This window comes from Biomphalaria glabrata, chromosome 10 (genome assembly GCF_947242115.1).
Source record: "Biomphalaria glabrata chromosome 10, xgBioGlab47.1, whole genome shotgun sequence".
NCBI classification, from domain to species: domain Eukaryota; kingdom Metazoa; phylum Mollusca; class Gastropoda; family Planorbidae; genus Biomphalaria; species Biomphalaria glabrata.
The window spans coordinates 16,737,606-16,751,732 of NC_074720.1; the positions used below are offsets into that span (position 1 = coordinate 16,737,606).

A 14,127-nucleotide genomic window follows, 5' to 3' on the forward strand; every position below is an offset into this window, starting at 1 on the left:
GTAGTTTCAAATCTACCATCACTTGACTAACACACTATTCAATCATCAGTTGTAGTACCAAATGTACCATCACTTGACTAACACACTATTCAGTCATCAGTTCTAGTTTCAAATCTACCATCACTTGACTAACACACTATTCAGTCATCAGTTGTAGTTTCAAATCTACCATCACTTGACTAACACACTATTCAATCATCAGTTGTAGTTTCAAATCTACCATCACTTGACTAACACACTATTCAGTCATCAGTTGTAGTTTCAAATGTACCATCACTTGACTAACACACTATTCAGTCATCAGTTGTAGTTTCAAATCTACCATCACTTGACTAACACACTATTCAGTCATCAGTTGTAGTTTCAAATCTACCATCACTTGACTAACACACTATACAGTCATCAGTTGTAGTTTCAAATGTACCATCACTTGACTAACACACTATTCAGTCATCAGTTGTAGTTTCAAATCTACCATCACTTGACTAACACACTATTCAGTCATCAGTTGTAGTTTCAAATCTACCATCACTTGACTAACACACTATACAGTCATCAGTTGTAATATCAAATCTACCATCACTTGACTAACACACTATACAGTCATCAGTTGTAATATCAAATCTACCATCACTTGACTAACACACTATACAGTCATCAGTTGTAATATCAAAAGTACCATCACTTGACTAACACACTATTCAGTCATCAGTTGTAATATCAAATGTACCATCACTTGACTAACACACTATTCAATCATCAGTTGTAGTTTCAAATCTACCATCACTTGACTAACACACTATTCAATCATCAGTTGTAGTTTCAAATGTACCATCACTTGACTAACACACTATTCAATCATCAGTTGTAGTATCAAATCTACCATCACTTGACTAACACACTATTCAATCATCAGTTGTAGTTTCAAATGTACCATCACTTGACTAACACACTATTCAATCATCAGTTGTAATATCAAATCGACCATCACTTGACTAACACACTATTCAGTCATCAGTTGTAGTTTCAAATGTACCATCACTTGACTAACACACTATTCAATCATCAGTTGTAGTATCAAATCGACCATCACTTGACTAACACACTATTCAATCATCAGTTGTAGTATCAAATCGACCATCACTTGACTAACACACTATTCAGTCATCAGTTGTAGTTTCAAATGTACCATCACTTGACTAACACACTATTCAATCATCAGTTGTAGTATCAAATCGACCATCACTTGACTAACACACTATTCAGTCATCAGTTGTAGTTTCAAATCTACCATCACTTGACTAACACACTATTCAATCATCAGTTGTAGTTTCAAATGTACCATCACTTGACTAAAACACTATTAAATCATCAGTTGTAGTTTCAAATGTACCATCACTTGACTAACACACTATTCAGTCATCAGTTGTAGTATCAAATGTACCATCACTTGACTAACACACTATTCAGTCATCAGTTCTAGTTTCAAATCTACCATCACTTGACTAACACACTATTCAGTCATCAGTTGTAGTTTCAAATCTACCATCACTTTACTAACACACTATTCAATCATCAGTTGTAGTATCAAATCTACCATCACTTGACTAACACACTATTCAATCATCAGTTGTAGTATCAAATGTACCATCACTTGACTAACACACTATTCAGTCATCAGTTCTAGTTTCAAATCTACCATCACTTGACTAACACACTATTCAGTCATCAGTTGTAGTTTCAAATCTACCATCACTTGACTAACACACTATTCAATCATCAGTTGTAGTTTCAAATCTACCATCACTTGACTAACACACTATTCAATCATCAGTTGTAGTATCAAATGTACCATCACTTGACTAACACACTATTCAGTCATCAGTTGTAGTTTCAAATCTACCATCACTTGACTAACACACTATTAAGTCATCAGTTCTAGTTTCAAATCTACCATCACTTGACTAACAAACTATTCAGTCATCAGTTGTAGTTTCAAATCTACCATCACTTTACTAACACACTATTCAATCATCAGTTGTAGTATCAAATCTACCATCACTTGACTAACACACTATTCAATCAGCAGTTGTAGTATCAAATGTACCATCACTTGACTAACACACTATTCAGTTATCAGTTCTAGTTTCAAATCTACCATCACTTGACTAACACACTATTCAGTCATCAGTTGTAGTTTCAAATCTACTATTACTTGACTAACACACTATTCAATCATCAGTTGTAGTATCAAATGTACCATCACTTGACTAACACACTATTCAGTCATCAGTTGTAGTTTCAAATCTACCATCACTTGACTAACACACTATTCAGTCATCAGTTGTAGTTTCAAATCTACCATCACTTGACTAACACACTATTCAGTCATCAGTTGTAGTTTCAAATGTACCATCACTTGACTAACACACTATTCAGTCATCAGTTGTAGTTTCAAATCTACCATCACTTGACTAACATACTATACAGTCATCAGTTGTAGTTTCAAATCGACCATCACTTGACTAACACACTATACTAACTTTCTCATCAGTTGTAGTTTCAAATCGACCATCACTTGACTAACACACTATACTAACTTTCTCATCAGTTGTAGTTTCAAATCTACCATCACTTGACTAACACACTATACTAACTTTCTCATCAGTTGTAGTTTCAAATCGACCATCACTTGACTAACACACTATACTAACTTTCTCATCAGTTGTAGTTTCAAATCGACCATCACTTGACTAACACACTATACTAACTTTCTCATCAGTTGTAGTTTCAAATCGACCATCACTTGACTAACACACTATACTAACTTTCTCATCAGTTGTAGTTTCAAATCGACCATCACTTGACTAACACACTATACTAACTTTCTCATCAGTTGTAGTTTCAAATCTACCATCACTTGACTAACACACTATACTAACTTTCTCATCAGTTGTAATATCAAATCGACCATCACTTGACTAACACACTATACTAACTTTCTCATTAGTTGTAGTTTCAAATCGACCATCACTTGACTAACACACTATACTAACTTTCTCATCAGTTGTAATATCAAATCGACCATCACTTGACTAACACACTATACTAACTTTCTCATCAGTTGTAGTTTCAAATCGACCATCACTTGACTAACACACTATACTAACTTTCTCATCAGTTGTAATATCAAATCGACCATCACTTGACTAACACACTATACTAACTTTCTCATCAGTTGTAGTTTCAAATCGACCATCACTTGACTAACACACTATACTAACTTTCTCATCAGTTGTAATATTAAATCGACCATCACTTGACTAACACACTATACTAACTTTCTCATCAGTAAGAATGCATCACACACCGTGGTACTTCAAAGTCACGTGGTTTATGCACAACACAATAACAGCCAACATTTTGTCATGCAATTTTATGTACACTTTGTGTTTTATTGATGTAGGTAAGTCACTTTATTCTATAAACATTTCGTAAGGGGTAGTTCTACTTCAAGCTGATTTACAAATCTGCATTATAGCATCAGGAGGATATAATTTCGGTTGACATTTGTCCGATGTAAATAATGTAACAATGTATTGATTGTAGGAGATTGTATCTATGACTCAACTCGTGTTCCTTCTGGGAAACATAGACAGTCATGCTGGCCGATAGGTTAAATGTTGAACAGCGAATTCGTTCATTAAACATTGCTGTAAACATTAAACACATTAGATAACGATGTTGGATTTGTCTTTTAAGCTATTCGAAGAGAAACTCTTGTTATTCTTTTTTATTTGAGATAAAAACTAAATTAGAATAGACAGGTGATCCTGTAATAGCAGCCTTTATACAGAATGTAACAGCAGCCTTTATACAGAATGTAACAGCAGCCTTTATACAGAATGTAACAGCAGCCATTAAACAGAATGTAACAGCAGCCATTATACAGAATGTAACAGCAGCCTTTATGCAGAATGTAACAGCAGCCATTATACAGAATGTAACAGCAGCCTTTATACAGAATGTAACAGCAGCCTTTATACAGAATGTAACAGCAGCCTTTATACAGAATGTAACAGCAGCCTTTATACAGAATGTAACAGCAGCCTTTATACAGAATGTAAAAGCAGCCATTATACAGAATGTAACAGCAGCCATTATACAGAATGTAACAGCAGCCTTTATACAGAATGTAAGAGCAGTCATTATACAGAATGTAACAGCAGCCTTTATACAGAATGTAACAGCAGCCATTATACAGAATGTAACAGCAGCCTTTATACAGAATGTAACAGCAACCTTTATACAGAATGTAACAGCAGCAATTATATAGAATGTAACAGCAACCTTTATACAGAATGTAACAGCAGCAATTATATAGAATGTAACAGCAGCCTTTATACAGAATGTAACAGCAACCTTTATACAGAATGTAACAGCAACCTTTATACAGAATGTAACAGCAGCCTTTATACAGAATGTAACAGCAGCAATTATATAGAATGTAACAGCAACCTTTATACAGAATGTAACAGCAGCAATTATATAGAATGTAACAGCAGCCTTTATACAGAATGTAACAGCAACCTTTATACAGAATGTAACAGCAACCTTTATACAGAATGTAACAGCAGCCTTTATACAGAATGTAACAGCAACCTTTATACAGAATGTAACAGCAGCCTTTATACAGAATGTAACAGCAGCCTTTATACAGAATGTAACAGCAACCTTTATACAGAATGTAACAGCAACCTTTATACAGAATGTAACAGCAGCCTTTATACAGAATGTAACATCAACCTTTATACAGAATGTAACAGCAGCCTTTATACAGAATGTAACAGCAACCTTTATACAGAATGTAACAGCAACCTTTATACAGAATGTAACAGCAGCAATTATATAGAATGTAACAGCAGCCTTTATACAGAATGTAACAGCAGCCTTTATACAGAATGTAACAGCAACCTTTATACAGAATGTAACAGCAGCAATTATATAGAATGTAACAGCAGCCTTTATACAGAATGTACACTAATCTTCTCGTCGATTCTTTCTTTCTATTATTGTTTTATTTTAGAAAGAATTTTATGATAGAATTTCTTAATAGATACGCCGATATAATCTAGTTGATTTAATCTAATTTGAAAAGCTGAATATTTATTATAGGCCTTATTTTGATATTATAACACATCAAACATATTTGAATATAATATAATATATTATAGATCATGCAATATAAGTTAAATATGTAATATACCTATTTTTAAAATGTAGATATTTATATATTTAATATTTTATATATATATATTATATTTAAGATATTCTCATATAATTACAATATAATTTCAATATAAACTATAAATTTAATACAATTTGTATTTTATTAAAATTTAGATATTTAATATATATTAGACGCTTAAACACAATATTGGCATTTCAATATATATTAGATATTAGATATTTTTATATGATTTAGATATTTCAATATAAAATATAAATTTAATACAATTTTGATTTTAATATAATTAAAAGGTTTACTACCACGTAAATTACACCATACACTCTCACACCTTATAGATACACACTATTTTGTCTTCAATGTTATTTTTCTTCTGTCCACTTTTGTCCACCGGTCAGCCAAATTTGTTGGTTACTTCCATATGATGTGCCAGGTCATTCTGACCGTGGCTGTCGGCGCCAACGTGTGTGTTGTTGCGACACCCAGCAGATTTACGCACGTCTACCAGCCCCTGGGACTGACCCTTGTCCACATTCTCTTCAGCTACGTTTTTCAGAAATGTGGATTGACCAATGCCGATGGCCAGAACTATGTGTACAAACATCTGGACTGGAACAACAGATTGTAAATAGATCTTTTGTTAATGGAGTTTTTGTTTTTCAATTGTGTTTGTGTTCAAACATGTATGGGATTAAAAAAATACACTTATATCATTTTATAAACTTTAGCGGGGAGATCAAGTGATTAATAGCCGTAGGTTCCTGACATCGAATCAGTGTGTGAATCTTAACTGAGTCTACATTGCTTAAACGAAGGATGGATTGGTTGAGTAGTTAAAGTATTGCCTGCTGCCTTAACGAAAGTTGTGTATTTGAGTCATGGTGAAGCTGCCAGAATTTCTTATTCTTGAGGGCTGGATTTATGTCCTTTATAAGCTTTAATTGCCAGCTTTAATTGCCAACCCTTTGGGCTGATTAGTAGTTGTGCTGACCACATGGTATCCTCATTGACCACTGGTATAGATAAACGCGAATATAAAATTATCTACACTTGAGACTTCAAGATCTAGAACAGTGGTCGTTATTTCTTCTTAGAGCATTGTTAGGTGAATTGCATAGACATCTATTGTTAGTTGAATTGCATAGACATCTATTGTTAGGTGAATTGCATAGACATCTATTGTTAGTTGAATTGCATAGACATCTATTGTTAGGTGAATTGCATAGACATCTATGTCCTTAGGAAGTAATTTATTTGTCAACAATCAAATTATGTAAGATTGCAAAACCCTTTAAAATATATTTAATATCTTAATAAATCTTTTAATCAATGAAAATCAACATATCACTACACAGTCGAAGCTTAGTTTCATTCATTTGTGTTAAATACATACCATGTAAAACAATTTTTTTAGCCTGCTTTAAATCATCGCCACCGATAAATCTTCCTGTTTTTCAAAAAAAAAAAAATAATTACAAAATTGTATTAAACAGATTAATAAAACGAGCAATAAAAACTCCGTTTCAAAATCCAGCGAACCTCAGTTTACAATAAGAGTTTAGCGTGTTGCTTATCATTTGTTTCACTAAAATGTTGAAAGATGAGCTTATTTTCAGCATATGTTTGTATTTTATTTAAACCTTTATAATTAGATTAATAGGAATGAAATTGTGGGCTAACATTTTAACAGAACGTTGTCTTTGTATCACAACTCACAAGGGTGAATAGTGGATAGATCTGGACTTTCTTTATTCTATATTACTTATGAAGCCTTTGTCCAACCACTGATGTTACCCCATATGTCGCAATAAGCTACACAATTTTGAAATAATATTTCATCACTAACAAAAAAAAGTTTTTTGTGTGTCCCAGATAAGTTTTTAACTATTTTAATTTTAGTGTTTATCAATTTTCAAAAAACATCATTAGACTTAGTTGTTTTTTTTTTAAAAAGCTTATATTAACTCACTCTGTCTGTCTGGCCAAAAACTTGTACACGTTATTTCTCCGACATTTAATCTCGGATCAAGTTGAAATTGTGCATAATTATTTCTTTTACCTCACAACGAACACACAAAAAACCCAACCAATTAGTTAATTAACTATTAGTAATAAATTACTTTGTTTGGTATCCCATACAAGGGAAAGAAATGGTACTTGACTGAAGTGGTGGTATAAGCTGAATTAGTCCCCTTTATAGATTGTCGTCTGAGTCTAGGGTTAGGGTTAACAAATTTAATTAAATGACTGGTCCAAACTAATTGATACACTTAATATAAGCTTTATTTTTTTGTAAATAATAATAATGAGAATCCTATGACTTTTCATTGCATTGCAAAGTGAATGTTCAATGATTCACATCCTCCTGACATGTCTTCCATCAGTACTGCCTTGGTCATTGCTGTGTTGTGGATGTTACTGACACTGTGCTGCCATACGCTTTGTGTTATAACGTGTTGGTCAAGACGTGTGGTCTTTCGTACTCACAGAAAGGTCAGTTGTGGGGGGCTAACACACTCAGGATCTATCTATCTATCTATCTATCTATCTATCTATCTATCTATCTATCTATCCCGTGTAGCTTGTTGATTCAATCCCAGATTTACTCACGTCTGCTCCTATATTAAACACTCTAATACATCATCTAAGTACTAAATATCATTTGTTATCATAAGTCCTCTAGTAAATGTCATTTGTTAACTATTCTAATATGTACTCTAGTAAATGTCATTTGTTAACTATTGTAACACTTCCTCTAAATACTAAATGCCATTTGTCAACTATCCGTACTCTTCATCTGAACTCCAAACAATTACATGATACATATTTGTTTTTAACACTAGAAGTTCACTGTCATAACACGTGTATATTTGACCACTAACCGTACTCCTGTTAAGATATGATAACCTACGTATTTGAACACCTATACATTTCACTAGAAAACGAAACCTGTCTACGGCATTGACGTCAATGACTACAATGTTTTCGAGTCAGACAGCGTCCACTGTCCACAGCACTGGAAGACCTCAAAACATAGATGCTGTTATAAAGGTAAGGGGCGAGCATACTGGGCGATCATTGATATGATAAATGCATGCTGGCATACTGGGCGAGCATTGATATGATAAATGCATGCTGGCATACTGGGCGAGCATTGATATGATAAATGCATGCTGGCATACTGGGCGAGCATTGATATGATAAATGCATGCTGGCATACTGGGCGATCATTGATATGATAAATGCATGCTGGCATACTGGGCGATCATTGATATGATAAATGTATGCTGGCATACTGGGCGATCATTGATATGATAAATGCATGCTGGCATACTGGGCGATCATTGATATGATAAATGCATGCTGGTATACTGGGCGATCATTGATATGATAAATGCATGCTGGCATACTGGGCGAGCATTGATATGATAAATGCATGCTGGCATACTGGGCGATCATTGATATGATAAATGCATGCTGGCATAATGTGCGAGCATTGATATCATAAATGCATGCTGGCATAATGTGCGAGCATTGATATTGTTATAAAACTGGTGGTAGCATAGATGGGGGTAGTGGTGTGTGTGTGTAGTCAGCCGACGCAAATCGTCCCAGGCCAGCGAGTTACGACGGTCAGCCGAGACGAGTGTCAACATGACGGTTCGGGAAGGATCGGCGTCGTGAACAGAGCTCAGGAGCCTCACGAAGGATGTAGTCATCTGACCACCCAGAATGGTCGAGCGACGTTCTGCCCGGTTCTAGAAGGTCAGCAGGGACCCTATATTTTTCTGTTGTGTTGTCTTTATATGAGAAACGAGTCCTTGTAATCACAACAAATTTCCGTAAGGATCAATAAAGCAGTCTTAGTCTTAGTCTTAGTCTTATAAAGAGCGAAGGTATCAGAGACGAGTTAGACACAACTTCCCGATCTACAGTTCGTTACGACGGTTCAGTACAAGTCCGAGACGAGACGGAGAGACCAGTGCAAGACTTGATACGGCGGTACGGCTATCAACAGAGATATTTGTGTAGCCTTGGTGTTACGTGCTGCCAATTGTACAATATTGGCTGTTATTTATTAACATTAAACTATTGCGTTATTTGAAGCCCCGAGTTGTCAAGTTCTTTCTGTTGGTGGTGTCGTGTGGAGCAGTTTTTGAGAGCCTGCATAGGAAGATTCGTTACAATATGATACATGCATGCTGGCATACTGGGCGATTATTGATATGATAAATGCATGCTGGCATACTGAGCGATTATTGATATGATAAATGCATGCTGGCATACTGGGCGAGCATTGATATGATAAATGCATGCTGGCATAATGTGCCGTCTTTTGCCCTCAAACGTCGGTTAAATCGCGAATAGGATTTACTCTTAAGTCTATTAAAGTCATCTATTTGTAATCTACCTTCTTCTTCTAGTCAGCTTTTGGCTCTTGAGCTGTAAGCTGTGAGCTCTTTTGTAGACTGTGCCAGGAAAATAGTGTCCTGTTTTCTTCAGTTGTTCAGCACTGACATACAGACAGTGTTCGCTATGTTGGACTGTAGTGGTGGTAGGGTCTGCCTAAGGTGGACTAGGATGGGCCATCCAAAGAGGAATATGTCATTTAACAAACAAGAGCGCTCACAAACTAATATTAGGCCTGAAAGTGAAATGTGGTACTTGTTTCACTGAGTAGATCATTTTTTTAATGTATTTTTTTGTATTCTATGTTGTCCACTTACCCAACATTTAGGGTGCCTGTCGCCGGATTCAGTGAATGACACTCCGTATCTCATGCTGAACTACGATCCCCACCAGTCGTACAGGGATGCGGAAGCATCAACGAGGGGGTCGCCAGAGGCCGCCAAAGCGTCAGGTGGTGACATGTGTTCAGGAGAGGTACCTAAAGGAGGTCACGTGACGCTGGAGGCGAGGAGGCTTTCGAGGCCCAGGACAGCGTTAACTTTCTTCATTGGAGGCAGCATTCCTGAGGTGGGTGCTCTTTCTCTCTCACTCTCTCTCTCTTTCTGTCTCTCTCTCTGTCTCTCTCTCTCTCTCTGGGTCTCATCAAACCAAATCTGCTATTAGTGTACGACAGAACAAGCCAGGCAAAATAGATCCGTCCCACCCACTTCTGTCTAAGGATCACAATGAAGGGGGCCATTGTGAAATGACTTAATGGATGAATCCATTGGAAATAATAGAAAGGTCATTGTCCATTGGACGCAACACATGGGTCATACTCCAGTGGACATAACAGCATAGTCATTGTCCAGTGGACTGAAAGCAAAATGCCAAATGTACTCAACAGAAAGTCATTGTCGAATTGCATGGACTCAACTAATAGGTAAATGTCAACTGGTCTCAACTGATAGGTAAATGTCACCTGGTCTCAACTGATAGGTAAATGTCACCTGGTCTCAACTGATAGGTAAATGTCACCTGGTCTCAACTGATAGGTAAATGTCACCTGGTCTCAACTGATAGGTAAATGTCAACTGGTCTCAACTGATAGGTAAATGTCAACTGGTCTCAACTAATAGGTAAATGTCAACTGGTCTCAACTGATAGGTAAATGTCACCTGGTCTCAACTGATAGGTAAATGTCAACTGGTCTCAACTAATAGGTAAATGTCAACTGGTCTCAACTGATAGGTAAATGTCAACTGGTCTCAACTGATAGGTAAATGTCAACTGGTCTCAACTAATAGGTAAATGTCAACTGGTCTCAACTGATAGGTAAATGTCAACTGGTCTCAACTAGTAGGTAAATGTCAACTGGTCTCAACTAATAGGTAAATGTCAACTGGTCTCAACTAGTAGGTAAATGTCAACTGGTCTCAACAAATGGGGATTGGTCAAACAAACGGCTAGTTGTAAAAAGATCTGAACTGAAGGATCCTGTTTGAGATTGGGAAATGCTTTTAGCCTTAACCTTTTGAAAATCATTCCTCTGCAGACAACGAAATTTCATCATCCGTAATTTGAAGTGAAAGAACTCTGGGCTCCATTGATACTATTTGATTGATGAAACAAGAAAAACATTTTAAAAAATATTAAAAAAAAGACAATATCTCCTATATACAACTGAGCCATGATTTAGCTCTCAATAACTCAAGAATGTAAGATAACAACCACAAAAAAAAAAGAAAGAAACAGTTTTACCACGCCCACCCAAGTAAGACTCCTGGTGAAGTGAATGTATAGATCTACTAGAATTTATACTATTCTCATGATAGCCCTTTAGAGCTAGACTTAGAGGGTGGTGCGCTAAATGTTTCCGTACATTCATTTAGTCAACTCTTTAATACTATAATGCCTACATGCGAATATACCCAATGCGGATACTGTTTAAAAAATTTTTTTTAGTTCTCTAGCCAAATTTAATTTATTTCTTTTTATACTTTAAAAAAATAAAAAAATTATAATGGTCAAACTAGAGTGTGGCCAACGAACTAGTAATTCTTCTCTCAACGATATATATCAATTGTCAAATTTCTAGGAAGATCGTTAAAGCCGTTTTCGATCCGTGTTCACCCAAGTTTTTTAAATCTTTTGAGCCCATGTTTTAGGCTTCAGTTTCCTCGAAGGCACTGGTTGAATAGAGGTTCTGTAAAAACGAGAAATCTTCTACGTATAAAGCATTCTTTTAGATACATTTAAAAGTGACCAACTGTAGCCTACGAGAAGGAGTATCATAATTTGATATGATAGTTACATATTTCATACTAAGATGTATAAAATAGCACTGATCTAATAAAATTTAAACTCTCTTTTCTTGGGAAACAAGGTTTTAAAAGAAAAAAAAAAGATGGCTAGCTCTTTATATCCTATTCTGATTCCCTGTCATAGACCGAAAGAGAGAGAGAAAGAGAATCTCTTAGAGAGAGAGAGAGGGAATGAGATGGAGAGAGATGTTATCAGTCGCCGGTCGCCCATTTTCGACAATTTGGAATGAATCGATGAAGGTTATTCCTTAGTACAGTAATTAGAATTTTTCTAGGAATAACAGACATAAAAATAAGATTTTTACTACATCTAGATGCCTGAATTTAAATTAGACTCAGGAATATTGTGAAAAATAAGAAACCTTCGATCTTTCTGGTGTTTGATTTGCGACCTACGACAACCAACGTGTAAACATATTCAGATCATTAAAAACAACAAGATTGCGGCTAGACCAGATGTAAGCAAAGTTCCGTTGAGACATCAGCCATGTTGTGACACGATTTCACCTGTAATTAAAATCAAAGATTAATTAAAAGATTCCATGATTGTTTCTTTTTAACACAAGATCTCCGTCATTAAAATCTTGGGAATATTGGTATCGCGTTTATTTTTAAAGATTTTAAATATTGAAATTAAAGTTGGATAATTAGTGAAGTTCCGGTACTGAGAAACTATATAATATGATCGAATAAAAGGCGTCTTTTTGTCTAGTCTCTATATTTCTATGCCAGTGACAGTGTTCTGAATGCGGTCTAGTCTTCAATACAGGAAACACACCCAAAAATTTAACTCTGATCGAATTAGGACGTTTTTCACAGTCGGAAGTCTGGAGTTGACTTCAGTTTAATCCCATGATAGAACCGGTAGCAGTGGAACTAGTTTGAGCCTGTTGTTTGAAAAACAGACTTGAAAATATAGAGTGAAAGAATGCTCTTTTTCTTTTTGGTTAGGTTTGGAAAATGGAAAAATGAAAACAACTTATTTCCCTTCTTGGATACCAAACGAAATAATTAATTACTAATTGTTTAATCTTTTTGACTGATTCACGTTTCCTTAGGTACAACAAATAATTGTGTCGAGTTTCCACTTGATCCGAGAGTGGGTGTGGTAGAAATGACATGTACAAAACTGAAAGCAGACAGAGTGCGAGTTGATCGTTGCTTTGTAAAAACAATATTAGTTTAGAAATGTATAATCACCTTTATAGGTAATAGTCTAAAGGACCTTCAACGATTAATGTATTATATTGGTTGCGTTTACATAGAACTATTACAATTGGAGTATATTATTTTATGTATATTTCGTTTCTAAAAGCACTTCACTGCACATTCTGAGGCACTTAGTTATTTCACTTTTGCTCTGTTCCTCAACCCAAAACTATTTGTGTGGTAAGTACGTGTATAAGAAACAAGTGTCCAAAAACACAGGCAGCTTTGTTTCCCTTCGGACATCAATAGACATCCAATTCTCTCTCCTGATTAACATATTTGCTCTGCTGGACTTGGCCATCTGGCCTCAACGTGAACGTGTCAATGTCTTCATCTTAACAAGTGCAGAGGCGATATATGTGTGTGTGTGTGTGCGTGCGTGCGTGCTTGCGCTCGCGCGCGTGTGTGTGTGTGTGTGTGTGAAATAATGATACTGTAAAGATTTCATTTCTTGTGCAACTTGCACGTTAACCTTTTTTTTTTTAATGATGTGACATGCAAATCCTTCCATTGCCCAAAGTGACACATCTAGATCTAAGGAATTGTTTCTATATTTTATGTGACACACACATTGTCAAATGACACATACACACGCACACTCAATGTCCATCATTATCTGTCCCTTGTGGTTCTGATAGAGATAAAACATAGAGCGCAGGGCGTAATAACGTCTCTGTTTTTTTAAGGAACATCTGTAGTTATAAGTTAACATCTGAATCTTTGTTTAAACTGTCTGTCTGCAGCTCGTGTGATATGCTCTCCGGACTAAGATCTTGAAGGTCCGGAGTTCGAAATCTGCCCGCCGCCACCACCTGCCGTCAAGAGGTTTGCCGTAATAATTTTCGTTTCTTAAGGAACTTCTGAAAGACTTTAATGTCACATGTCCTAAATACACCTCCCTCCAGGGCCGGTCCTAGCAATTGCGGGGCCCTATGCGAAACGGATTGCGCGGGACCT

The 14,127-nt window shown here is 35.9% G+C and overlaps 1 protein-coding gene across 3 annotated transcripts in view; it reads left to right on the forward strand.

Moving 5' to 3' along the window:
- Positions 1-14,127, forward strand: part of LOC129928710 (uncharacterized) — a 39,623-nt gene that overhangs the window by 12,939 nt on the left and 12,557 nt on the right. For 2 of the 3 annotated variants that reach the window (XM_056044225.1, XM_056044226.1), the window contains exons 4-8: positions 3,353-3,466; positions 5,647-5,872; positions 7,633-7,741; positions 8,188-8,299; positions 9,987-10,225. In XM_056044225.1, the coding sequence (XP_055900200.1) occupies positions 3,353-3,466; positions 5,647-5,872; positions 7,633-7,741; positions 8,188-8,299; positions 9,987-10,225 (800 nt within the window). The remainder of the gene's footprint in view (positions 1-3,352; positions 3,467-5,646; positions 5,873-7,632; positions 7,742-8,187; positions 8,300-9,986; positions 10,226-14,127) is intronic. The other variant, XM_056044227.1, reaches the window with a different exon arrangement.